Source organism: Vicugna pacos, chromosome 7 (assembly GCF_048564905.1).
Source record: "Vicugna pacos chromosome 7, VicPac4, whole genome shotgun sequence".
Lineage (NCBI taxonomy): Eukaryota > Metazoa > Chordata > Mammalia > Artiodactyla > Camelidae > Vicugna > Vicugna pacos.
The window spans coordinates 63,744,796-63,772,572 of record NC_132993.1 but is presented as its reverse complement, the minus strand read 5'-3'; the positions used below and the strand labels follow the sequence as shown (position 1 = coordinate 63,772,572).

General features: G+C 38.7%; 1 protein-coding gene and 1 long non-coding RNA gene across 14 annotated transcripts in view; one reads left to right on the top strand and one right to left on the bottom strand.

The window, feature by feature from the left end:
- CDK14 (cyclin dependent kinase 14) overlaps positions 1-27,777 on the top strand; it is a 566,062-nt gene that overhangs the window by 468,495 nt on the left and 69,790 nt on the right. For 11 of the 13 annotated variants that reach the window (XR_012074504.1, XR_012074505.1, XM_072965036.1 and 8 more), the window contains 2 exons: positions 15,426-15,565; positions 20,995-21,138. Coding sequence is in view for 11 of the 13 variants with exons in the window: in XM_072965036.1 (XP_072821137.1) it covers positions 15,426-15,565; positions 20,995-21,110 (256 nt within the window). In the remaining 2 variants the exon portion in view is untranslated. Of the gene's footprint in view, positions 1-15,425; positions 15,566-20,994; positions 21,139-23,178; positions 23,285-27,069; positions 27,289-27,777 lie in introns of those variants that run through there. The other 2 variants (XM_072965029.1, XM_072965030.1) reach the window with 2 other exon arrangements.
- Positions 17,361-18,287, bottom strand: LOC140697436 (uncharacterized). Its single transcript, XR_012074522.1, has 2 exons — positions 18,081-18,287; positions 17,361-17,995 (listed from the first exon to the last, which is right to left on the bottom strand). It is a non-coding gene; the product is annotated as an uncharacterized lncRNA (long non-coding RNA).

Below are 27,777 nucleotides of genomic sequence, written 5' to 3'. Positions count from 1 at the left end.
ACAGCATAGTGATTCAGTTACACACACACACATACATATACACATATTCTTTTTCATTACATGTTACTACAAGCCATTGAATATAGTGCTCTGTGCTGTACAATAGGACTTTTTGCTGATCTATTCTGTACATAGTAGTTTGTATCAGCCAATTCCAAACTCCCAATCTATCCCTCCCTTCCCCCATCCCCACCTGGTAAGTGTAAGTTTGTTTCCTATGTCTATGAATCTCTTTCTCTTTTGTAAGTAAGTTCATACCATATGTTTTTAGATTCCACATATAACTGATATCATATGGTATTTGTCTGTCTGACTTACTTCACTTAGTATGATAATCTCTAGGTCCAATCATGTTGCTTCAAATGACATTATTTCATTCCTTTTTTATGCATTTCAGCTTATTTTAGAAAATTTACTTCCCTGTGCTCAATTATATTGTAGCCTCAAGAACAAATCTATAAATATATCCCTCATTTGCCATTTTCTACATAGCAGGACTGAGACTAGGATGAGGCAACTAAGGCGCTCCCCTTGGTTCAGAATTGAAGGTGAAGCGCCCTCCAAAAAACGTAGTAATCAAGATAAATAACATTTTAATGCAATATTTTTTTAAAACCAAAAGATAACTTCAGTGTCTTCTATGCTGTCTATCAAACAACCCTTCCTTAGCCCCCATCCCCCAGATCGATAACCTCTACCTTCCTAAACACCAGTGCTGATAGGGCGATAGAGAAATGGGCCCATTTATTTACTGCTGATGCCACTGTAGACTGATAAACAGCATGGAAAACATCATGGAAACATGTTAAAAGCTGCGAAGATACTCATTTGTGGCACATATGGTTTAGCACCATCTAAAAGCTCTTCCACTCAGAAACGCACAGACGAGGCCCCTGTTCTCATAGCGCTCGCCTTCTAGAGTATATGGGACAATAAACAAGTAAAAATAAACAAAGGTATCTCAGAGAGTGACAAGTACATGGAGACAGTAGAACAGGCAATGTGACAAAAAGGAGTAGCACTGGCCAGCTATCAGCATATGAAGCCTGGGGTTTTGACCATTTTATTTGCTTGTATATCCTTTGTACCTGTGACAGAGCTCATCACATAGTAGGTGCTCAAAAAGTACAAGTTGAAGGACGAAGGCGCTCCGTGGTAAGGAGCACAGTGAGTGTGAGGAGAGGGGGAGGAGACGAGCCTGGAGACTGGAGGCGGGGGCCAGCTCAGGAGAGGCCGTGCAGGCTACAGCTGGGATGTTACTTCGCTTTCAATAGGAAGCCTGGGGAATTATGTTTATGACCTATTAATTTGACTCTTTAGAGCTTCTCCCAGGAAAATAAATCAATGGAATATACAAACCTAGTGCCCGAAGGTTCTCATTATATTATATATTAAATTTAAAAAAAATCTTGGTACCAACTTAACCAAGATTAAGGGAATAGGGAGATGTTTAATAAGTCATGATTCATGAGCCCAGTGAAATATTACACAACAATGTTAGGGTGGTATTATAAGACTTTGAAAACATAGGGAATGCTTCATATGATTTCTGAAAACAGTAGAATAAAAAATTACATGCATAAGGAACAGTTAAGTATCAAAAGCTATATGACTTTTCTTCCTAAGGATCATCAGGCCCTTTTTAGAGGACACCCAGCTGTTCAGTCTTAATCCAAGTCTTGTTTTAGACGTAAGCACACAGTCCAGTTCTTCTTTACATCATAATGAAGTCATGTATTTTCCAATTCCAGATTCAATGTCATAAGATAAAGAAGCTGAAATGAGAGTACCCAGAAAATATATTCTTCATTTGCCTGGAACCAAACCTTATTAACCCATAAGCTCTGTCCTCACTGAATATTCTTTCATATTGATTTAAATGGGAGAACTGTTTCGTAATATCTTTAACCTACGAAACAGTAATTCCGTGGGGAAGGGTATAGCTTAGTCGTAGGGTTCAATCCCCAGCACCTCCATTAAAAAATAAATAAATAAAACCCTAATTACCCCCCAAAAAATTAAAAAATAAAATAAAGTAAAAAAACAGCAATTCCTTTTTCTTAAGGGGTAGGGAAACATTATCTCTTCTCTATCACTATAGGATGCTAAACTGTATGTCGTTTGCCTTTAAAAAAAATTTCCTTTTTACATTTTTCTTATTACCTTGGATCATGTCCAGTCTCTAAGGAAATAAACATGTGAAGAAAGAGTTCTGTGGAATGTTAACTGTGCTGGTATTTTTCTTCCTTTTATCATGCCTCAAGATTCGCCAAAGTTGATATAAATTCACCATGCCTTCTTTAAAAAGCGTAACAGCAAGGCATTCTTCCTGTAGGAGTCGGACTGTAAAAGGTGATTTCCTTTTAGTCCATTTGGTTTAAGCCTGTAAAAAGCATTAAGTGAAAAATCTGATATATTTGTTAGGGCATTTATTGCATTACGAAGTTATATTTTAAGTTCTCAGTGAAAGGTTTATTGAGAACACAAACTTTAAAGAGTTTTTTTTTCAGGATTAAAGAATTTTTTTTTCTTTTGGTGCAATAATATCACACAAAATGATAACTTTCAGAAGCTATTTTTAGCATTGTTTACAGGCGAAGGACACACTGTTCCATTCTGGTGAAGCAGATACTGGCTTCCAAAACCAGCCTCTGATGATGAGATTTGTAACTTCTATAGGGTTTCAGAGGCATGAAAGGCTGTGAAGTTACCGTTTTCCATTAACTCAGTTTACCGTAATAGAGATACACCAATAATGGTAAAGTGTTTTGCAGGAGTCTTTTAGAGTGAAAATGTTTTCACAGTGCCTGTGTAATCTGGACTAAGTATTTATAACTGATCCATCTGAAATGTAAAAACATAAGCCATTACTGAAGTTTAATGTGTATTGATTTCTTTTTTGACAAATACAGATTTGAATTTAAACTCCTGATGCAGTGTTTTATCATTAAAATATGAGAGTTGTCTTTTTCTGATAAAACAGTGCTATAATCAACCACTTTGAATTCAGGAAAATTGGACGATGTTTATTCTCTAAATAACACAAATATCAAAAACATCACATGGGTAGAAAATTCATTAACAATTTGCTTTGCTTCACTCTTGATTTAATAAAAGTATTTTGAAAACTTGTGAAATAGGTGAAATAATATGGTCCTATAATTGGTTTAAACAAGTTATGGTAAGAAAAGCTCGATATCTACAGCAGTCCTGTGAAGTATGGAGGGGTGCTCACTTTTTCCTGATCTGTGTCCAAAAGTCAGAAAGTTTATGAGTTGCTTGATGTCCTTCAGGTGACATTGGAATTCCATGTGGGGGAGGGTCATATGGTTATAAAGGTGTAGTGTTTATGACTGGATGTAACAATACACAAAATAACTAGGAAGTTCGAAGTCAGTTCTGTTGAATGCACGTCCTTTGGGTTTTGAGGATATTCTACACTGATTTGTGAGTTTAGAATTTTCTTTTAAGTATTCCGTAAGCATTTATCCTTCTGACTACAAGGATTAATTATTATTATTCATGTATTTTATTTATTTATTTTACTGAAATAAGATAAATCCTTTTCTACCATGTCCTTCAGTCAGAGGATTGAAAAGTAATCCTGTGCACCTCTTCTGCTGTTAACCACGTTATTAAAGTGAAATACTGAACAAAAACATAGAATATAATCACTAGTCAAGTAAATCTAGGAATTTTTTCTAAAATATTAATGTAATGCTTGACAGGCTTTTGCTATTCCTATGAAAGAAAAATGTCAGTGTTTGCAAACTCTAGCCGATCTTAGAGGAATTTTTTGAAATTATACTATTTAGGCAAGTAGAAATAGAGGTTAAGTGCCTATTGGTTATAGTGTCTCATTTAAGCCACTAAAAACAACAATTTCACAACTCTGAAAGTTACTGCTGCAAGGTGCTGTAGAAGAACTGGAAAGGAGATTAAAGTGGAGTCTGCAAAAAAAGTGTATGAACTGGTTAACCATTTCTTTCCTGTAAGTAAGTTACTACCTTTGTAATAAAGTAAAAGTAGGTCTAAATACACAGGGCTTTTGTTGAAAGGCTGTAACAAGAAGTTCACTTATATTAGCTTTTCTCCATGAATATTTTATTATAATATCTGCATCCATAAGTTTATGAAATATACATATGAAAATCTATACCTTCATATTAATACATGGAAAAGGCTGGTATAATTACATAAGTTAACCAATTTTTAACAGCCAGACCACTCTTTGATTTCATAGTGAACTTAAACATTCAAAGACATCTCTTTTTTCCTGGTGAGGGTAGAAAATTGTCATAAATAAAATCAAAGCTAGGAAATGTGGGGTAAATATTATCTAGCTAAGCTCTGAAATCCAAAGCAAGAATTTAATGTTTTCCTTTTTCTGGCTGACAGTTTGGCAGTTTATAATACTCTTAAGAGTGTCAGTGCTAGCGTTTTCAAAAACTCAATTCATTCACATCCTGCTGAGGGCTCTATAAGCACTTTCTGTACTTTTCCACCAGATAGAGTTTACTGCAAGGGCAACTATGTCTTGAGTGAGGGTTAGATCTGAAGGGAAGACCTAGCAGTGCAGATTAGAATGACTGGCTTTAGGGATTATTCATCTTGTTCATGTAAGGCTGGACTCTCCCTGTTGTCTCCCCTGTTTATTTAATATAGGGCCATGGAGGTGCTAAGCATATGGAAAGAATAGTCTTTATAGTGGTTCAGAATTAAAGGAAGAGAGAGAAATGTAGAAATATGTAAGGTGTCCTTAAGAAAAACCTTAAAGTAGTCAAATAATGACTTTACCAACCAAATAACATACAGCTTGGTGTGTGTGTGTGTGTGTGTACGTGTACGTATATGTGTGTGTGTGTATATATATATATATATATATATGCAATAAATCTTTGATATGACATGTAATAGACACCAAAGAATCAGAAATCCAGGTGCTCTCCATGTGGTAAATATGGCCCTTCGATTGTCCAGATGAAATAAAATGGTATGTGTGAAAGCACTTTGTAAACTGTAGAGCTCCTTACAAATAGTATTATCATTACACAGCATTTTGACAGTTAAGTGAGCTGACCATTATGGGAATGAGTGTTTGTCAGGGAGATTGTGTCCTTAAATAGTTTCACTTGAGTAAATGAATGAGAGTTGAACAATTTTCTGTGCACAAAAGAACACAAACTATTTATGGAAACTAATATAAAAATGTTATCTGTTTACCTTGAGAGGAGGAATCTCATTAATTTTTTTTAACAGCTGTTTATTGACAAAGAAAGTCTAAGTGCTAAACAAGCCTGTCTTTATTATTAACATAACCAAGAGCCTTGCCTCTCGTTTCGTTCCACGGCTCCGCACCTGGAGTTGAGAAGTTCACTGCACAGACCTAAATCTTTCCTTGTATGAGTCTTTATTTTCCCCAAGAGCTCCTTCCAGTGTCAGGGATTCCCTTCATGTTCTGCTTGACCAATTGCTAACCCCTCTTTGGCAACATGAATAAATTCAAGCCTGTTTTCTACAAAATAAGTCACTTTTTGAAACATCAGAGCAGTTTTATGAACATAGTCCTCCCTCTAAGTCAGAACTTTGATGAGAAGGTGACTTAATGAGCATTCCGCTTTTGATGTGTAGACAGGAAGGAGCGCTGTGCCTGACAGATCTGGTCCGTGCAGCTGAGGAGGCAGACTTGTCTTGATGGGCGGGTGGGCGTCTTCACAAATCATTTTCAGGAGATGAGTCGTTGTGTCCAGTGGCCGGCGGCCATGTTGGCATCTGTGCCACAGAGACAAGATGTGCACTGTGGAACGAAAGGACCCAGGCCCTCTGGCCTTGCTCTGTGCCGAGTGTGACAGCAAGTAAAGCAGGAGTGTAGAGACCCTCCACGTCACTCGCTCACTCCAGGTCACTCTGTTTCCAGCCCCGGGAGACAAAGCACACTGTCCTGCTTCAGTGCATGCAGTTCTTCCCCGTCATAGAGTACAAGTGAGAAGTGTTCTGTAACTTTCTGTCCTTTTTAAAATTTCCTTTTAAGCTTTTATATGGTAATCAGTATCTCCACTGAATGCTTCAATAAGTAAACTGAACCTGTTACACCTCTGCTCATTATGTCCAGCCTTCATGAGCCAAAATGTTAATAAATCCCAGAGAAGATTTTTACAGAGATGTTTAGAAGTCAACTCTGAGGGACAAAATGCAACTTGAAGTTGTTCTACAAGCAGGTGTATCATCAGTCTTAGGGAGAGTCTTTTGAAGCTAAAATGTGAAAACAAACAAACAAACAAAAACCCCTTGCAGGCCTAGTTTATAAAAGTAGCTTTGAAAAGACATGGACAAATTTCTTTCCCATTTCAAAAATAAATAAATAAATAAATAAAAGTCATCTCTAGGATGTGTATGCTTGGAAGATGTTCCTTAAGGACCAGAATTTGACCTTAAGATGTTATTGGCCCAAAATGATTGTTTACTTTTTAAATTCATGCTTCTCAGGTAAGGTAAGCCTTCTGTGAGTATAAAAGTTAAGAGGGGAGGGTAATAGCTCAGTGGTAGAACACATGCTTAGCATGCATGAGGTCCTGGGTTCAATCCCCAGTACCTCCATTTAAAAAATAAGTATTAAAAAAATTAATACACTCAGTTCTCCAGCAAGCACTGTCATTCAACAAGCGTCATGTCCCCACACTCTACCAACTGCCTTGGCTTATAGGAAGTAGCCCTCTTCACGTTGCCGCTGTCCAGTTCTTCCTCTTTTTTGCACCATCATTATCATCCTTCATTTTCAGTTTTCTCCTCTCTACTGTGACAGTTTCCCTTAGTCTGCAAAAGACTCTGGATTTGCTTTGCTCTTTGCCTCTCTTCAGGATAGCTTAGAAAGGTAGATGGGCTTTTAAAGCGGTCAGCTGATGGGTTGAGTGAAGAGAAGTGAGAGGCACCACTGGATGGATCGTTGCCTCTGTGGCAGAGGGAACTGTTGTGTTTGGCCAGCAATGGCAGGTTCGTGCTCACCATCCTGGCCTCTGGTTCACACTCAGATTCCTCCTAGATTGGAAGACGCGTAACTTTAGAGCTAGACAACACTTAGAGACCATCTGTTCCGTCTTCCTCAGAAAACTGCCCTGCACAAGGAATAAAGAAAATCTCCTGCCCTGTGTTCATGGTTTAAAGCTATTTTTCACTATTCATGTTCTCTTCTTTCATATCTTTTTTTTTAACTCAGGTTAAGTATGTGTGTGTGTTGCTTAGATAAAGACTAGGAAAATGATGAAAATTTATTATTATTAGAATAGCAAAATACTGTTATTTTCAACTGTATTATAAAAATATTTGCTTGACAGTTACTCATGATATAAGATTCCACAAATACACTTTGAATTCAGTAGAGATTGTTTCTCTTCATTGTCATCCAGGTTTATAATTTTAAAATTCCTTACGGTTTTTCCCAAAGAGTTTCCACAAACAACAAACAATATCTTTTACTTTTTAAAAAATGAGTATGAAATGGACATGATAGTCTCCAGACCCATGTCCCCTCCCCGGTCCACGTGACCCTGCTTGATCGTAGAGCTCACTGCATTCGCCCTGTTCACTGACGGCTCGGTTCCGACAGCCTGAGGCAGACCCCACTCAGCAACCCGGGGTCCAGTGCTGAAATCCGTCGGCGGGCCTCACCGTTGGTGGTCGCGTCTCTGCGTTTTCTAGGACATCCCTGGAGGCATCAGGGCCCCCTTTGAATACAGAAGTCCCGATGTCAGTCGTGTCAGTCACTCACACCCCAGGTGTCTGAATGTTCCTTGTGAAAAACCTGCAACACCCCATCTCTCCAAACTGCTCCCTCTGCTGAATTTCCTTGACACGTCCCCCTGACCCACCCTCCCACCTCTCTAGATGGCCTGATGGACAGCCAGCTGAAAAAATTCTCCGGGGCCCTTTTATTAACCTCTCCCACCCCCAGCCTCAGATAACCACTGATCACTTTTCTGTTTCTGTAATTTTGCCTTTGTCGAATGTCGTACAAATGGAATTATATTGTATGCAGCCTTTGCCTTCTTTCTTTAGGATAACACATTTGAGAGTCATCTATAAAGTTGAGTGGTGAAGGGATATTGTCCTGAAACAATTTAGGTTAGCTGATTTTTGAGGCTTAATAGAGGTGACCTAAAAGAATTAGTTTTTTATTTTTAAGGCAAGAAAATAAAACCAATTTGATGATTATTGCAGGGAAAAAGATAGAAATTACAAGTATAGATGATATTATAGTAGCTAATTAGATTATAGAGATTATAAATATATATACCTATGGGGGGAAAATAGTCTCTTCTACTACCACTAAAAATCACCTAAAATTCTGGATAAAATAAAAGCATATCTATTGAAATGCATATGCATAGCTGAACCAAGAAGAAATTAAGTGAAATCTCCTGGGGTTAATAATGAAGAAACCAAAGTGATAAGTAGGTGCTAAAGTTGCAGCTGCACTGGAGGTGTTGCTAAAACAGGAACGTGGGGCCACTTGGGGGGCCTGGAAACAAGGCTGTGGGCCTGAAAAAGGTAGGGCATAGGAATTGAGATCCCCCACAGAGAGTCAAGACCCTCAGAGCTCTTCAGTCAGTAATGGGCTGGCTAAAAATGAAAAAGAAAGAAAAAAAGAAAAAAGTCTGCTTCCAGCAAAGAGAGACTGCGAGGACAGTTGTTTGCGTTGCCCTTGGCTCTGAATGGGGATGAAGAAGTCTCCCCGAGAATGCTACAAGTTTAGGTTTAAATTTACATAACTCACTTGGTCTCAGAAGCCAACAGAAAAATTTGGAGTACCTAGGTGTTGAAAGAGGTCCAGGGAAGCCAAAGAAAATCCCTATAGAGACACATATTCTCCACTCAGACCCCTCAGGGTTCCCACAAGTTAATGAAGCCCAGCATGAGCCCCACATCCAGGATTATAAGATGTGAAAAAGTCATTGTGGGTGAGGGTCAGTAGCAAAAGCAACACAACCGGACTCCCCCCACCTCGCCCTGAACTTCAGACATAGAACAAAACTATATTTGAAATATTGTAAAGAAATAAGAGATCAAATTTTGAAACCTGAACAAGAAACCATTAAAGTTGAAAATACAAATTTGCCAGAGATTTTAAAAAGAGCTTATAAGAACAAAATGAATAGGGAAAACAGCATATTAGATGCACCTGATTAGACAGTAAGTTGAACTGGAAGATGGCTCTGAAGTAATTACCCAGCAAGGAGAACAGAGGGACTCATAGATGGAAAATATGAAAAACATGTAAAGACATGGAAATTTTAATAGGATGGCATTACATTGGAGTTACAAAATGAGAGCAGAGAGAGAATTGGGGAAAGGTAATACGAAAAAGTAATGGCTGGGGTTTTTTCCAAAATTGATGAAAGACATGGAACCTCAAATTCAGGAAACATTATGAGTACCAAGCAGATTAAATCAAAAGAACCCCGTACATTGCCACAATTGCCCAATTCTGAGGGGGAGAATAGCTAACAGGCAACAAGAGGAGCCTGTGAAATGGTATCTTCAGAGTTAAGGGGAAATGCCTTTAATGTAGAATTGTATCTGCAGTCAGCTGTTACTCTGTAGGAAAACAAAACTGAGAGAATTTGCCACCAAGTTCTTTAGTCATAGAAAGAACTTCTGAAGTTTGTATTTCAGATACAAAAAAGTGATCTGGGAAGGAATGTCTGAAACATGGGAAGAAAGATGATTACATACATGATAAACATGGGCAAATCTTAAATGATAATAGCAGTGTTTAATGTGTGTCCTTATGAAATGTAAAAGATAGAAATAAAATATTAAGCAATATAACATGAGAGATGGGAATATCAGAATTCCAAGTGTTCCTATGTTCTTTTATTGTTTGGCAGGAGGGTAAAGAGAAGTGTAACTCTGCACTTTAAATGGTTACAAAGTTAGAGAGCCATATACTCGGAGAACTAAGGGTGAAGGTTTATAAAGTGTGGAAATTTCTTCTGATATCCTTGATGGTATAAAAACACTAAACTAACTTATCCCAAAGGCGGACACCACTGGCTGCAGATTGGGCAGTTCTGTGATGTTCTTGGTCACATATTTATTAAGTTTTTGGAGGGTAGTGGAGATTATTGCAGGAACACAATATGACCTCTGAATGGACAAGTGAACCCTGGGAATTCATTGCTGTTTCACCAAGAAGGTCCATTGGAAGGCTTAACTAGGACACAGGAGAAATGAATTAAAACCAGGAAAGCATGTTGTAAGAGTTCTGACGTAGGTGGGCCAAATCTGGGGGAACTTCCTTTCTGTTGCCTCATTACTGGATTACGGAATTGCCGAGGCTTGCCAGGAGGATTATTTCACTTCCCATTACTCCCAGCCTCATATGCAAAGCATTGAGAATCTCAAGTGTGGTGTATTGCAGTAGATTTCAGTTTCCTGTGTGGTTTCAGTTACATCATTCTTTGTATCATTTCTGTATTCTATGTGCAGAATTTTTATTTTATATAATCCCATTGAGTGTTTTTTTAAACTAAATTAATATGGCACAAATGAAGTGACCAACTATTGTGAAGTCATACACAGAACCATCAGCATGTTGCAGGTCTTGGGAGAGCTTCAGTGCTTGTCGTCTTAGCATTAATTCAAAGTGGAATGAAATATGAAGATGCAGTAAAGTTCACAAGACAAAAGTGGAGTGGAGATTTTAAAAGCAAGCAGCTTTGTATATCCAGCTGCACTTCATAGATACCAGTAGTCATAGAAACTACGGTTGCAGTCAGTAAAGCTGGGCTGCCTGATGTCTTAAGTTCCTTGGAAATGGAACTTTAGACAGGATGCAATTTATTGCACATATTAGCCAACATATAGACTTGGTGAATGAGGTCTAATGAAGCTTTCATAGAAGCGTTGATTAGCACTGTTATCAGGCCTCAAGCTTAGCAGAATTGCAGCCTCTGCATTTGGATTATGATCAGCCTGTTTAGAAACTTAGCAAAAGATTCTTGCTATTCAGCATTTAAAGTGTGCTGATCATTTTTATCAATTGACCTTTCCTGAAACCATGCAGTATTGGGTTATAAGTCTTCTTCAGATCTATTCCCATGCCAGAATCTTATCAAATTGTAAGACATTTAGAGAGATTGTGTGCTGAAATACCCAGCAGGTTACTTGTATGTTTTTAATATTGTACAGAATTAAAACCCAGAAACTATCTTCTGTGATTTATCCCCTCAGTCATTTCAAACATTGATAGCAGAGTCTGCATGGCTATTTGCCTGCTACTCTGTCTTTGTCTCCCATATGTAAAACAGGACACATCAGATTCGTGTAACCACAGATTTTGTTGGCTTTTGACCAAGTCTTACAATGATTTTTTAATGTCTTTCTATAAATCTCATTTTGTGCCGTTATGAAAACCTCCATTTTGAAAATCACAAACCTCTAGCTGTAAAGTTCATGTAAAGTCCACGTTGTACAGAAGCTCGTATCTGTAATGTCTCCAGACAAAAATGTCTTAAAGTTAATTTAATGTTTGCACTTTAGGGTGCAACTTAAAAGAGAGGGCCTAAAAAAAGACTGGGAGTGAGCTGTTAAGTATTTTTAGCAAAACATTGTGCTTGTCTTGTGTAGAATATATGTAATGTGCCCTTTAGTCAATATTTTTTAAAGGTAGACATGATTTGTTGTAGATAAAGTTATTCTAAATCATAAAATTTCTGAAAATCCTTTTAATTTTTTCCCATTTTTATTGGAGGTTGTTTGCCAACTATTGTTGTTAGTTTTTTCCTTCTCTCCCAATCTTTCTTACAAAAAGAGAAGTTAGTTTCTGCTAATGAACCAGAAAAACTTCATATTTTTAATTCCTGTTGAGGTGTATAACTTAGTATTTGTATGCTTACAGTTTTTCTTGTTATGTGATTAATAAAATGCTGTGCTGTGCACTACGTTAGTTTAATCATGTATTTATACTATTTGGAATGTATGATTATGGTTCTTTGGGAGAAGTAATTTGTCACTGTACACCAGCTTGTAAAAACTTAGTGTGAGAGTTCAAAGATCTAAATAAATATTGGGGGGAAAAAAGGAAAAGAGTAATCAGTAAACACATGGAAATAGAATGTATAACTTCTCAAATAGAAGATGGAAAATGTGATATTTTAAAACTCAGTTCAGAAGAGGGCAAGAAAAGAGAAAAAAGATAAAGCAGGACAAAATAAGACATATGATTAAGTGGTAGCAGTAATTCCAAATCTATCAGTAATCATGAAATATAAATAGACTAAATTTTCTCCTTAAAAGGCAGGGATTGTTTAATTGAATAAACATTAAACCAAGCAATGTAGTATTTATGAATGAGACATTTTTAATTTGTGGGTATTGAATATTAAAAGTAAGAGGGTGACAAAAGGTATGCCAGGCAAATACTAAACAAAAGAAAGCTGAGGTTATTAAATTAATTTTAAAAAATGAACTTTAGTCCTGAAAGCTTTATTAAAGAAAGAAGGTCATCATGGAAGGATTAAAGACTAAATTTACCCAGAAGAGACAGCAATGCTAGATTGTGTTAAGCATTTATATATTTAGAATATATAAAACAAAAGTTGGGGGGGAAAGATTTTTTAAAATACTAGCACAGTGGGAAAACAAGCACAATCATTCTAACATTCCAAACTTACGGCCTGGGGTAAAACTTCCAAATAAGATATCCCGGAAGTATCTTATCTCAGACTGCTTAGATGGACTCAGAACATGGTTCTGGTAATGATGAAGATTCTGATGTTGAAAATGCATATGAGGAGTTGGAACAAAAGTGGTTCTTGAAACACAAGTGAGAGCAAACTTTCTAAATTAAAATTTCACATGATAATTTAAGTGTTTGTGTATAAACTGAATAGCACAAATAAGCATTTGATTATTTCATTGACATTATTAACAAGTTTAGTCAATTTGGGAGAGGGGAAATGTCTTATTGGTTAACTCCTTATGTTTAGATGTATATGCATTAAATCTAAATGTGATCAGCAATCAATTACAAAAAGAGATACAACTATAAATATTTATAATTCCTCAAAACAGTGAAACTGTGCTTCAAGTTTGAAGCATGGCGTGGTGGAGACGGAAGGACTGCAGACATACTGTGGTTCATCACTGTTGTAACAGACTCAGGCCTGCAACTCAGATCTTGTCTCCATCTGGCCCTGTTGTGTTTTATCAAAGCTGTATAATTGATACCAGTGTGTTGTTCATTATAATTACATATAAACTATACATTCAATATCAGTTCAGTTTTTACCATGAAGTCTACCTATCTGAAATTTTGCATTTGGTATTTAGAAATATACTAATGAAAAGTTTATAACAGTGAAAGTCTTAAGAAGAGGAAGGAATAATTTGGATAGCCCTGGGCCCTCTTAAAAGAAAGAAAGAAAGAAAAAAACCATAGAGAATTTTAAGAATGCCTCCTTTTCCTGCAGACAAATTTCTCTTTGCTAGGAAGAGACATTTAAAGCCAAGCCACTGATGGGTTTTTTTAAAGACAGCCATTGTAGGAGCCAAACACCAGACCCATCTGACATGAGACCTTCACCTGTGAAGATTTTGTGAGAAGGTCTCTTAATTGGATCTTTGGAGTAAACTTTTCTTTGTTTATTTTTTATTGAAGTGTAGTCAGTTTACAATGTTGTGTTATTGTGTACAGCATAGTGATTTAGTTATACATATATATTCCTTTTCATATTCTTTTTTATTGTAAGTTATTACAAGGTATTGAATAGAGTTCTCTGTGCCCTACAGTAGGACCTTGCTGTTTATCTATTTTATATATAGTAGTTAGTATCTGCAAATCCCAAACTCCCAATTTATCCTTCCACCCCCCACCCCCCACTAACCACGAGTTTGTTTTCTATGTCTGTGTGTGTCTGTTTTGTAAACAAGTTCATTTGTCTCATTTTTTTAGATTCCAAATATAGGTGATTTCATATGGTAGTTTTCTTTCTCTTTCTGGCTTACTTGACTTCATATGACAATCTCCAGGTCCAGCCATGTTGCTGCAAATGACATTATTTTACTCTTTTTTATGGCTGAGTACTTTTCTTTGCCCTTCTCCCTTTCTCTTCCTCTACCCAAAGGCATTACCTCCTTTTCTCTTCATCACTCCCAGTCCACCCTCCCCCCACCCGCCGCCACCCTTAACAAATTTAAATCAATACTAAAGAGCTGCTTGAGGAGGGGAAGAGAGAGGATTGTTGGTCATTGAGGGAAGTTAGTTATTGGCTAATTGTGTGTTTCATAGCTTCAAGGCTTTTGAAAAAATACCCACTAGCAGATGCAACTTTTCTTCACATTCTTCTGGCTCCTCAGTCACTGCACTTATTGCATCTTGTTGCAGAATCTGTGGGTAAAAGCCTTTAGAAATGATCTGAGAGCTTGGCAAAGGCAGACCACTTTAGAGTTAGCTAGTTCCAGATGGCCTTGAATCCGCTCCACCTGCTGACTGAGCAGCCCACTACGTCTTCTGACTTCCACGTAGCTCCCACTGCTATTGGATGGAAACAGTTACCTCGTCGGAATAATAACTGTGGGAGTGTGTGAAAGTGCTCGACACATGTTCAACTGCCTATAACTGGTAGTCATTCTTAGGAAGACTTTTACGATCATTTTTATGTTAATTATCTGGGTTTGATTGCCTTGAGCAGTGAAATCGAGATTCTGTGAAAAACAAAGCAGGGCTGGACTGTGTGGCCTGCTACCTGTTTGAGAGTTGTACCACATGGACGACTTTACTGCTCTGCTTATTTGGTAATCTTGAGAACACATACTTTTCTGTCTCCTGGTGCTTTGAAGGTCATCTTGAATTGATTCAGCTCTATATTGTTTAAACTTATCCCTTTTGTTAACCTGCATATTAATATTATGATTGTTAATATTTGAAAGGGTGCTTAGTCCAATAATTTTATAGTCAATGTAAGAAAATGTAAATTCTTAGAAGAAAAAATAACTTTAGTAACAAGAGAATTTAATAGATTTATTTTAATTCTCCTGTCTAGTTTGTATTAATTTTCCTGTAAATGTATCCAGATGTATATGTGGTACATATATTCTATAAACAAATTCTGGCAACTATTTGATAAATTATCTTCTGAAATTTTCTACCTTGGGACCTAATTCTATCCTGAAAGTATCAACCCTTTGCTTATAGCAGAAATATGTGAAATCAATGAGACCATGATATCAAGAATAAAAGCTGGTTTAGAGTAACAGATACTCTTAAGAAGTAATGTGAATTCTGCTTCTTTCTATTTTTCAACAGGCAATGTAGCTTGTTTTCTTAACCAGGAACAAATAAGTCCAGAAAAATTACGTGAGCCTTCTATCTTATTTAGTGGATGTTCTTGTTTGTTCTGAGTTCTCTTGTTTGCTTGTGTTTTCAGGCTCAGCTATGTGAACCATGCAGAGGATCTGGCCTCCAAGCTCCTACAATGTTCCCCAAAGAACAGACTATCAGCACAGGCAGCCTTGAGCCATGAATATTTTAGTGACCTGCCCCCACGGCTATGGGAGCTGACCGATAGTGAGTACGACAAATTGGAAAACATCTACTCAAAGCAGGGACATGATTTTAGCACCTGTGTGTAACACACATGTAGAGGGGTTCACATGTTTATATGTGCATCTGTAAGATTATGTATGTGTATGTATTACACGTATACATGTATGTGTGTATATTATTGTATATGTATGTATATGGAGAGAGAGAGAGAAATAGGGGTAGGGGAGGGGGGTAGTGTGCATATATATTTAGTGGAATCCAGCCATTCAATTTCTAGCTTGCCAGACATAGGAAGAAAATGGATTCCTTTTTTGCTATCTCTGCTCTGCAGTCTGCAGCTGCATGTCTTTGTATTTGATTATGTGTGTGTCCAAAAAAATGATGTGAGCCATCATAAAGAAAAAGGAAAATATGATTTACATATTTAGTGCTTTATGCATACAGTACTTTTTAACTGGCTGCATTACACAGAGTAGAAATGATTCATTTCTGTTTGATTTTCAGAGACCATCTTAGTTGTAACAATAACCTTAAAAAGGACTGCTATGCAGTGAGCTGACGAACAGGGTTGGCAGTTGGCTAATGCACAGAATTGACACGTACGAACAGAAGATGTGTAATTCAGTTTGACTGCAAATGCTCTTGGTATTCATACAGAGCTCTTCTCTGGGTCTTTTAAAACAAAACACATTCCTGGGTGGGTTTTTGTTTTGTTTTTACAAAAGTGTTCATATTTACACAGCCTTTTCCAATTACATTTTAATTATTTTGCGGAGGATTTATGGCTGGGAGGATCTCATCTTTCTTCCAAAGTGTGAAACAAAACTCTTATGAAATTTTGGAAAACACTATTGCAGTAGACCATTTTTGTTCAGTGGTGGTACATTCTTTCCAAGTGCCAATGAGAGAGATTTCTTCTCTTACTTTTCTGTTTGCTTTAAAATTAATATATTGCATATATAGATAGATGTTTGTAATATGATTATTAATCCTCGAATATACATCACTTACCCTAGATATACATAAAAGTTATATCTTTAATCTCTTAGACTTTAGGCTTTTCCCTCCCATGGTTGTATTGAATTCTCCTTGATGACAATAACCCTTTATTCTGGAACGGAGTCCCAGGTAACAACTCTTGGGTATTTCTACCCTAAATCTTTTCTGATTTCATGCATTTAATGCTCATTACATTTTTTACCCTAAAGTGACTGTAGATACAGTAACCCACTACTCCCCTATACTTCAGAAATCTTCTTCAATATTTCATACATTCCCTGCCCATATCTATTCCATATTCTTCCCTACTTCCTTTCAAAAAGTCTACCCAGTGACCCTTAGTATAGCTATCCCCATTTAAAAACAAAATTAAAGATGAAATCCCTATAGAAAAGTAAGGGATTGGTGACACATCTTCCCATCCTGAGGGAAAAAAAAAAGATGCACATGGACCCATTAGTTTATGGCTCATCAAACTCAAACATATGGTTTGTTTTCCCATTTAGTATAACTTGTAACTTGATATCACTCTTCCTTGGTGACATCTCAATCCCATCTGACTTGATGATTGAGTTTAAGCCAGGATTTTGATGGTATATGAATTCTGAATTCTGTAGTAGTATTTTTCTGTTAATATGGACTTATTACCCACTTGCCACTTAGTTTATCAGCCAGTGGTTAAATCCAGTTTCTATCAGTAAGTAAATGCCTACACATTATCACCCGGCAGCAGGCTGCCAACGGAGACAGCCTTGTCCCCGTCATTAACAAGCACAATGTATGCAGAACACCAGAGGGGAATTAAAACCACAAAAAATACCTCAGGGTGGTATTTTTAATATGAGAATTTAATTTGTAATTTCACAGATTAAGAATTTTGGCTGCATTAATCCCTTTATCAGCTCACAGCAGGCTATTTGCAGAAGCATAACCATAAGGCGATATTCATTGGCAGAAACACGTCTTTGCATAACGTTAAACATCAGGAGCAGTGAAACCTTTTGAAGGGGGGAGAATAAAGATGAAAAATCATTATATTTTTAAAGTAAGATTCTGCTAAATGCCTCCGGTAACAATTTTGAGTTACAGAAATGCTATTTCTGTGTCTAGTAGATAATCATTATGAGGCATAAATCCAGTCGCAAGAAAGGACAATCTCAGTATTAAATACCACAGTCATTTCCATTTCGAACAACGTGGTAGTGCTTGCAAACATGTTTACAAAACAAAGAATTCCTAGGCTTTGGAGACTTGGGGAACTAGTTCTTCGAGGTGAAATGACTAGTTTGGGGGACTCTATTATCTAGGTTAATATTCTGCAGACTGTATTTAGAAGTTCTGGAAATTCTTAAAGTTAAATTTGACATTAGCATGGAGTCCTGTGTAAGCAGCAGCCGCAGTGCCAGGGTCCTCATACGCTTCCTTTTCAAGGAGATTTGGAAGGCGGTCCCTCTGAAAAGAAGTGTTACAGAATCAGTAAATGGATTGTCTTAGCAACCAAGTCATGGTTTAGATTTATCAGTTTCAGGAACCTCACATTAATACACAGTCTGCTCAGGCTGCAGTAACAAACACCATGGACTGGGGCTGAGACAGCAGACTTTTCTGTCTCACAATTCTGAAGGCTGCGAGGTCCAGGATCAAGGTGCTGGCAAAATCAAGGTTCCTGATAAGAGCCTCTTCCTGGCTTGCAGGCTGCCACCTCCCTGTATCCTCAGATGGCATTGAGAGAGAGAGAGAGAGTGACACACCTCTCTCTCTCTCCCTGCTGCCCCCTTCCTTTTCTTATAAAGCCACTAATCTCATCCTGAGAGCCACACCTTTATGACCTCATCTAACCCTACTACCCAAAGGCCCCATCTCCAATTACTATCACATTGGGGGTTAAGGCTTCAGCATATGAATTTCAGAGGGACACAATTAAGTCCATAGCAGTCACATTCTTAAAGATAGGTCATAGCATTTTTTTTTTTAAGAAGAGTGTCCACAAGAAAAAACACTTATCCAAGCAGAAAGCAAACCCAGGTTAAAAGGAGAAGATTGGAACAAAAATAAGTTTAAAATGGACTTCAGCCTTCTTGGTCTACTTCAATATATCAGACCTTTCGAGCAGAGTGTCAAATATTATTAGAACCTTGGTTACATAGAGCACTGCAGTCATTCCATGGATTCATATAAAAATGAAATTATATGCTGATGCCAGACTGTTATTTGCTTTGGAAGAACATATAACAATATAATATCTTTCTTTATGGTACTAGTCCTTAAAACCTCACCAGTTTATGTAATACCAAAATTTAGAAGTGGTGTATTAGGGTGCCACTGAAGCAGTAATTATAAATTCATAAAGCAAGAATAATGATACAGTTACCTAGGAATCTGGCGGTTAAAGCAGGCTAATTCTGGTGGCACCCTGTCATTCTCCCTCTATCCCCAAACCCCAACAGCCTTGCCCCACTTCTTCACAAAGATTTAATTGCAGGGAAGTAAATGGAGGCTGATTTAAAAGAAATTCATTACTTTTCCCAAATACACCACAGGGCATTCTCCTGTGTATACTATCAAGTTACATAAATTATTGAAGCTGAACTACCCTTGTCAAAGTAAATGAACAAAATACACTTCATAGCACAGAGTCCTTGATTTTATTACATTCATTTGCTAATTCACAAAACTCAGATCTGCAGTAAAAGAAGGCCAACAAATTGGTGCACTGTGAAGAACACTGAACTGGGAATCAGACCACCTGGATTCTAGCTTCAGCTCTGCTGTTAACTCGCCAGGCAACGTTGGACAAGTGCCGTAGTCTCTTTGGGTTTCCAGTTTCTCGTTTAGAGACACTGATCCCTAAGGACCTTCCCAGCTCTAATGTTGGTGGGGTTTCCTACTTATTCCTATATATGTCCTGTATATTATCCTAAAGCAACCTTATGCCATTAACTTAGCTCCATGCCATTTTTTTAAAAATAAAACACCCCCCATTCAAATATATTTGCTATTCCAGTTCCTGGACTTCCGTTCTCTCTTGAGTTCTTTTGAGTCAAGCTTTTGCACCCAAGAATTCAAAACTGCTGGTTTTCGTCTCTAACCATTGGTCTTTCCCCAGCCCTCATCTTGATCCATGAGTATAATTGGACGCAATTAACCACCATCTCCTAGTAAGATTTTCTTCACTTGGATTCCAGGACAGGACACTTTCCTTTTGCCTTCCTAAATATTCCTTTTCAGACTCCTTTGCGGGTTCCTCATCTGTCAGGCCTCTCGCTCTTGAGTGCCCTGGGGCTTAATCCTCAAATCTTTCTACCTGCATACGCTCCCTAGAGCCTAGGTGATCTCATTCAGTCTCACGATTTAAATGTCATCTATACACTGACAGCTTCTAAATTTCTACCTCCCGTCCCATCTTCCCTGACTCCAGACTTGCATATCCAGCCGACTGACTGCTCAGCATCTCCACTTGGCCATCTGGTAGGTGTCTCCAAGTTCACATCACCAGAAGTGAGCTCCTGATGGTTCCCCCAGACCCGCTCATTTTGTAGTCTTCGCTTTGTGAATAAATGGCCATGTCATTCTTCCAGTTATTGGAAATAACCCTTGACTCCTCTTCTTTTGTCACTTCCAAGCCCAATTCTGCCACAGACCCTGTTGGCGCTGCCTTCAAAACAGATCAGGAATGACACCACCCTCTCTTCTCCACTGCTATCACCCTGTCCCATGTCATGCACCGTCCTCTTTCACCTGTATTTTGACAATAGTCTTCTAACTGCTTTGCCTGCTTCTCTTCTCACTCCTTAGGGAGCCTTTCCTATTTCCTCTTTCTACAGTTTGTCTCTGCTTTTCCTCTAGACAAGTGCATGACTTACCCATTCACCTTTCTGTGGTCTCTGCTCAAATGTACCACACCTGGGAAGCCTTCACTGACCTGCTTCCATCCAGCACTTCCCATTTCTCTTCCCTACTTTATTTTTGTTCATAAGACTTGTGACTAGTTGGTATATTTGAGTGTTTATCATCTGTCTCCCCTAAATGGAATCTACAGAAACCAGGGGTTTTTTTCTTTCTGATTTATACAGGATTCTGAAAGCCTAGAACAGTATGCAGCTCAATAAATATTTCTCCAGTGAATGAATGAATGAATGTCACAAAGAAAGAGCAACATATGTCATTTCCAAATTCAAGTTAATTGTTCTAGATCAAAGAAATATGAGAGATCAACTGAGCTGTGGTTCAGAGGGGAAGGCCAGCTATCCTGTCATATGTGTATGTAAATCAGTGTGAGTGTGTATGTGTGTGTTTGGCTGTAACAACTTGACGTTACAGAGACCAATGCACACCATGACGTTCCGTGCGCTGGACATCCAGCATTGCATTTCATTCTCCAGATTTTAAAAGAAAAGTTTATAAATACACCTGTAAATACATAAATGAATTTTTTTTCATTCTGTCCACAGTGTCTTCTATTTTTACCGTCCCAAATGTAAGATTGCAACCAGAAGCTGGAGAAAGCATGCGGGCCTTTGGGAAGAACAATAGCTATGGCAAAAGTCTGTCGAATAGCAAGCACTGATGCGCACTGCGTTCTCAAGAGAGCACAGGTAAGCTGACCTGCTTTACCTGCAGAGTGACAGTGAAAAGATACTGAGTCGATCTTTCCAATGAGATATTTCGGGCTTATTTTTTTCCCAAGAATCCTGTGAATCTCTCATGTTCGTTATAGCATTCATTACAGATTCTCCTGAAGCAGAGTACTGTCAGTCGTTCCGTATTAAGCACTTGCTGGATTCTAACCAAAATGTTATTTTATTTATGTAGTTATAAGCAAACCGTTTTAGTCGTAAGCGAATCATTTCACTATTCACACATTCTTCGTTGAGGTTAGAAAAAGGTTAACCTCACATGACATCCGAAGCCACAGATCTACTTTCTTTGGCCCACACAATTCTTTTAATTGGTCTCTTTCATTTTCAAATGGAGGAGATTTTACACAAAGTCTGGATTTCTGGCTTTTCTTGAAAAAAATCAGCAACTCTGGTAGTTCGGCACTCACCTTTCTACCAGAAGTTTGTGTGTGTGACTGAACTGTAGCCGCCTCCCTTGGAAGGGACGTGGGCTCCCTGCTTCATAGAGCTCAGCGACCACATGGACCACCTCACCCACTTCTGATTCGTGCCTGGCCCCTGGTACAGACTTTGTCTCGGTGAAGCTTTTCCCTCTTTCCTGTTCAGTTCTTTGACCTCTGCTATTCTGCACATGGAAAGCATAATCTAAACAAGACAATCTCTGAGCACATTAGCCTGTCCTGGTCATCACCCGGGCTTTACAGAAACAGGCAGAAGAGGTGGTTTCTGAAAAGGCAGTGTCTTTACAGCCGGATGGAAATGTCTGGGTTTTTTGGAATGTTGTGCCTACACACACATACGTATATCTCTTTTTTTTTTTTTTTTTTGATGTTACATAACTCTGAAGCAAGTAGAGGACAAACTTTTTTGTGGGGAAGGCTTTTTATTTGATAGCCCATGTTTGTTACTTGTCAGTGTGGATGTTCAGTAATTAGATGTTGCAGTGAGTCAAAAGATAGAGGCAACATTGCAGGGCCTCCCCTTCCTTCCTCTCTCTTTTAAATTGAAATATGTTAACAGGCTGATCTGTCAGCACGGCAGAGGGAGCAAATTAAACTGTCCACCTTGTCTTGTGGGTGGTTCGCCAGTACTTTGAGCTGGTTTTGGACTTTGCTCATGCATACACTCACAATGGGGGCCACTAGTGGCATCTCAGAAGGAGTTTAGTGATCGATGGATGATTGGAGAAAAGCGTCCCAAATTGATAAAAGATGATGTGTTGTTGCCAGTTGGAAAATGCTGCCAATAGATTGGCCATACCACACCTGAGTGTAAGATTTTTCCTTCTTCCAGTTACTTCTCCCTGTTGGATTAAAAGTTACCTAGAAGTGCAGCTGTTCACCCAGTAGCATCTGTATTCTCACTTCAGCTGGTCAAACCACGAGTGGAGCTGAGTTTTTGGTCAGTTACCCCTGGTTCTGAGAATGGTTTGAACTGACGAGGGTTGCAACAGATGTTTTGTAAAGTATTTAACCTGTGTTACCGTAATGAAAGCCCCTGGCTTTGTGGATTCCTTAGCCAATTCGGCAGAACAAAACAAAAAGTGGACTTTATTTGTGCTGCTGCCTCTTGCACACACACACACACAAGCAAGCTTGAATTTCAGTCATAGTGCTGTGTTCTTTCTTCTCTGCTCTTTTTGAGATCTCTCGACCTAAGTCTGGCCAATCAGACCTGCTAGAAAGTTTCAGGTGAGCTTCCCCTTGTGAATCAAATCCAGCTCACTGGGCAAAAGTATTGCCCTTAAGGTCTCAAAAATTGCTAAATGGAAAGAGATTTTAAAGAGCTGCTCGGAACTACAGTCATCACTATTCAAAAGTCTTTACAAAAATGTTTTTTTCTTTGTAGTATGTTTTTTAAAGTAGATTTAAGGTTATATCTGAAACCTCTTCCTTTAGAATTATTTGAGAATAATACAAATATGTTCTCTCTGAATTTTGTTTTTTTCACATCAACTTTTACAGCTTTAATATTATTTTGTTTTGTTTTGTTTTCTTCCAAATCCAAATAACTCAGTTTGACTCACCATTATATTGAAGAAACATCTAAGTTTTTTTCTCAAGAAAGCTGCACAGAAGCTGGATTTTTAGAATTTTCTGTCAGAAGAAAAAGAAATCATTTTAATTTTTCACCTTTGAAAGGTTTTAGTTTTAATCAAACGGGGTCATCTTAGAGGTCAAATAATATATAACCTGTAATAGAGCGTAATACATCGCACAGAGTGAAATTTATCCTGACCAGTAGCTGAATCTCAATGTCTACATTGTAGACATTATAGAGCAAACAGTCTGTGTATTTACATAAGAGTATTCCTAGGGAAAGACATGTACTTCCCTAGATTTTAATTCTGTTGTTGATGAATTAATTAACTGTTTAGAGTCGACTGTGACAGCTTAAGTTTTCTTCTAGTGTCCCACTTCTTTGTAAAGCCCAGAGAGATTGGGAAGGAGAGGAAGAGGGGAGAGGTGAGAGGTTGAGGGCTCGAAGAGGGAGGCTAAGACTGTCACGGAGCATTTTAACCACCTCTCTTTGGAGAGTCACACAGAGGTAATTGTGGAAAATGCGTTGTATCACTTCTGTTTTTGAAATGATGGAGGACTCAGTAGACAGGAGTATTTCGAGCTCTAATTTTCCCCTTATACCACAATGCAAGATTGTTTCTAAACGTGCATACTAAGGCCACTTCAACTCTTTAGTTAATAACTCTGGATTTGCATAAACTGACCTTACTGGAAAAGCTAATAAGAAGCATTTTTCTTTGCAGCAGAAAGCAATTTTGGTTTCAGAGTCTTATAGCCAAATTAAATGAAAAGAAAGCCACATGCACCTAAGTTTAAAAATGGGGTAAGAGCCACTGGATGATCAAAATACTGTGCTTCCTACATTTTGTTATCCTCTAAAGATATGAATAGACTGCAGATTGCAGAGATTGTCCCCACCCTCTTTATCAGCTTTGAAGGATGAGTCTTTCCTAAAGAGAGCCTTAAATGTGCATAGAAATTTTCCCCAAGGAAAGGACCGGAGACTCTATTGAATATCACATCCATTAGTATCACTCATATTTGCGCACAGCGATACCAAATACACCCACATGCTGAGCTTAATTTTCCAGTCATTCTAAATTGAGACAGGAAGTGCACAGTCACTCTGTCTGCTTCTCCCTTTGCTGAATATAGGTATAAGAATGGCCTCTTTCAGACAGATGTTTTATAATTTTCCTGAAATAGTATGTGCTCATTATGGAATATCTCTTTGTGATGAATCAACTGGTCTTCAGACCCTATTAAATTCTTAATAGATATACAAATATCTGTCTAGTGCATGAAAAAATTTGTATTTGGTTGAAGAGCAAGAAGTTAGCTGCATGCATGTTTTGGTAACCCTCTCCTTGCTTTATAGTATAGTTTCTTTGCTAATCAACATTGTCAAAAGTGTGGTAGACTCTCTTTGCCTGAGTCAGTCATCAAGCAATAATTTCCTAAAAGTACACTGGCAGGTAAACAGTAGGATGCATAAATTGCTCAAGAATTTTAATTAAATAAGATAAAGATTTTTTTAAAAACCAAACTTCAGACAAAATATAATACATTGGTGCTTAAGACTCTCTGGCATCAATATCTGAACATTCATAGAGCAGTATTCACACACCCTGGAGTGCCAAACCCCTGGCGAATTTTTTAAAATCCAGGTTCCTGATGTTCATGAATCTGCATTTTAAATAACTGCAAAGGATGTTCACACAGGTAACCTTTGAATTATGTACTATGAAATCTTAAGTAAATATTTAGGAATTGTATATTTATGAAGTAAAATAATCAAATTTTTTGGGCCAGGACTGGATAAAGACAAGAAAGGAAAATCCATCCCTTTTTCCCCTTCTTTTTTTTTGAGGAAGATTAGTGTAGAGTTGTGCTTTCCAACAGGGTAACCACTGGCCACATTAGCTATTTAAGTTTAATTTTTAGTTAATTAGAATTAAATTACAACTTTGTTCCCTCAGCAGCAGCATCACATTTCAAGTGCTCGTTGACCCCACACGACTGGTGGTCCCATGGTGGACAGGGCAGACAGAACCTTGCCAGCCTCGCAGAACATTCTGCTGGACCACACTGGTGAAGAGCACTTCTCCTGCCTGCCTTTTAAAAGAGGAGTCAGGAAAATTAAACTGAAAATTAAAAATATATTTCACTTCTAGAACACAGCGACTTAAGCTTGAAACGTTTGAGGAAGAGAAACACTCAAGTGAGAGGGACAGAGGCGGGCAGTTGAGAATGACAGAAGGAGCCCTGCTGCAGGGACAGGAATGACCACGAGGACAGGCATAGGGGTCTCTCAGAGGAAGCAGATGCGGTGAGGTTTCTTTCCTCAGTTCAAGGCGGGCTTTGTCGAGCTTGCTTGGGGAAGTGAGGAAGACAGGCTGACATTCTCACTGCACCGCAGGGCCCACAAGGACCTCAGGGAGCTTTGTCCCTCAGGACCCACAGGGAGCTTTGTTTTGTTTGCCATCTCAGCCACCATCTCAGCGCTGGTCCCTGGCTCCCAGAGAAACAGGCGCCTGTTGCCCTCCGTTGTGCTGCGACCTTGTGGCAGCCGCCTTTTCTGTCTGTACGTCAACTAACACTGCTTTCATCTTCTCTTCTTCTCGTGGCTTCCGCTGACTCGTTTCTGCTTATTGTCGTTTCTCCCTGTCCCTTTATTTCTGGGGCAGTCTGGGCTGAGCTCTTTTCCTGAGATTCGACCCCACTCCAGAGCAGCCGTGGTGGGTGTCTCAATCATCATGAAGACAGAGCAGAGCTCTGAGCAAGGCTGTGGGGTCGGTCACCCCCATGAGCTGCGCTGGCTTGGGCGCTGAGGCCTGGCCCAGTCAGCTGAGCTGTGAACGTGGTGGCCCACCTTTCTTTAAAGGATCCCTTAGAGAGGGCTCTGGGCTTAGCAGTCTCTGAAGCTTCTACAAAAGCAAGCAGGCTAGCCGGAAGGGCCTTTGCCTGGCCAGTGCACTGCCAAGGGAGAACTCAGACAGGTGGAGAGGGAAGCCCCAGCTTTTGTGGAGTGACAGCATCCTCAGTGTGTATTTTTGACTAAAGGTCTTTGTAAGCCCTGTTGCATTTTCTCAACTGTAGACGCAAAAAGGAGGTAACACCCATTAGTACTTAACACATGTAAGAAATTCAGGTGTTGGGTCTAGTTTTCTTTCAGTAGCAGGAAGATTTCTGATTTTTCTCTTCATTCAAGAACTGTTATTTTCTGCATGATGCTGCAAATTTTCTTCCTATCCAACAACTACAGTTTTATCTCTGTTTATTATCTCTATCACCTCATGTAGTCCATGGACAGCAGTAGTTGTGCAAATAACAACAGGCAGAGGGGTAAACAACTGTAGTGTTCCTTGCAGGCTTTATTTATTTGGTTTTTGTTGTTATTCTGTGTTGCTGCAGATTAAAAAATGTATTTTATTCGGGAAATTGACAATGCTTCAAACCACACAAATGCATACTATGCATGGTGAACACCCAATTGAGAAGAGGCTGGAATGTGGTTTAGCTTCCCCACCCCACCTCCACTCCTTTTCCTTGGCTTCCCCTCTACTCTGGAGAGTCTGTTATCTCCTCCAAACCCTGATGCAAAGTAGTGGCTGAGGAAGTTTGTGTCTTCTCTGACAAACTTTGTCCTCTCCCTTCTCCGCCTCTCTGCCCCTCCCTTCTTTTGGGTCACCTCTGATCTGTACCCCCTCCACCCACCCTGTGAACGGGCTAGCGAAAGACTCTAAGGCCTTTATTGTCTAATATGCTTAATTATGCCCTGGTATTGTCGCAAAGCAGAAGGAAAAGAAAGTTAAAGATATCATGCTTCATTCATCTGGGGTACATTTTTTAAAGTTTTTTTTTTTCTGTATTGACATAATTTCAGATGTGCAGGTAAGCTGCAGGAGGAGTGCCAAGAGTTCCTGATACTCATCACCCACTTTCCCCGAATGTTCGCATTTTACGCCATTTGCTTTATCGTGTTCATTCTCCCTCCCTCTGTGGCCCTCTTTCTCACACAGACACACAGATGCACGCCCATGCGTGTTTTTCCAAACCATTGTTTTTTCCTTACACGATGCTTCATTACCTTTAAATATTTCGGTGTGTTTTTCTGAAAAACAAAGAATTCAGTGATAGTTTTTACGTTAAAAATACAGGGGTTTTTGCCCTTGCTTTTTCTTTCTCCTTTCTCTGATTGAATTTTAAAAAGCAAAATGGCTAATAGAGGAGAAACTGGTTTCATGTTCCGTAGATTGGCTCATCAGCCCACGGATGCTCGAAAATTGGCTGTATTTTTGTGATTTAGTGTTTCCAGGTCAGATGAGCTTTCAAACTAAGGATGGGGTTGGGGGTGGGGGAAGAAGAGCACTGCAACTTGCTGCTTCTGTCTTTTTAAAACCTAAATTAATTTCTTAGGGACTGTTTAGCCAGCCGCATAATATAAGTGAAGCTTTCTTATAAATAGTGGGCACAAGATGTGATGTGGCTAGTAAGCAAGATATCTAATAGAATGCTTGCCCAAACTATTACGAAGTTAGCTGTCACATATAACAAGTAGTTATAATCAGTTCAGGTGCTCTATTTTCCCTTT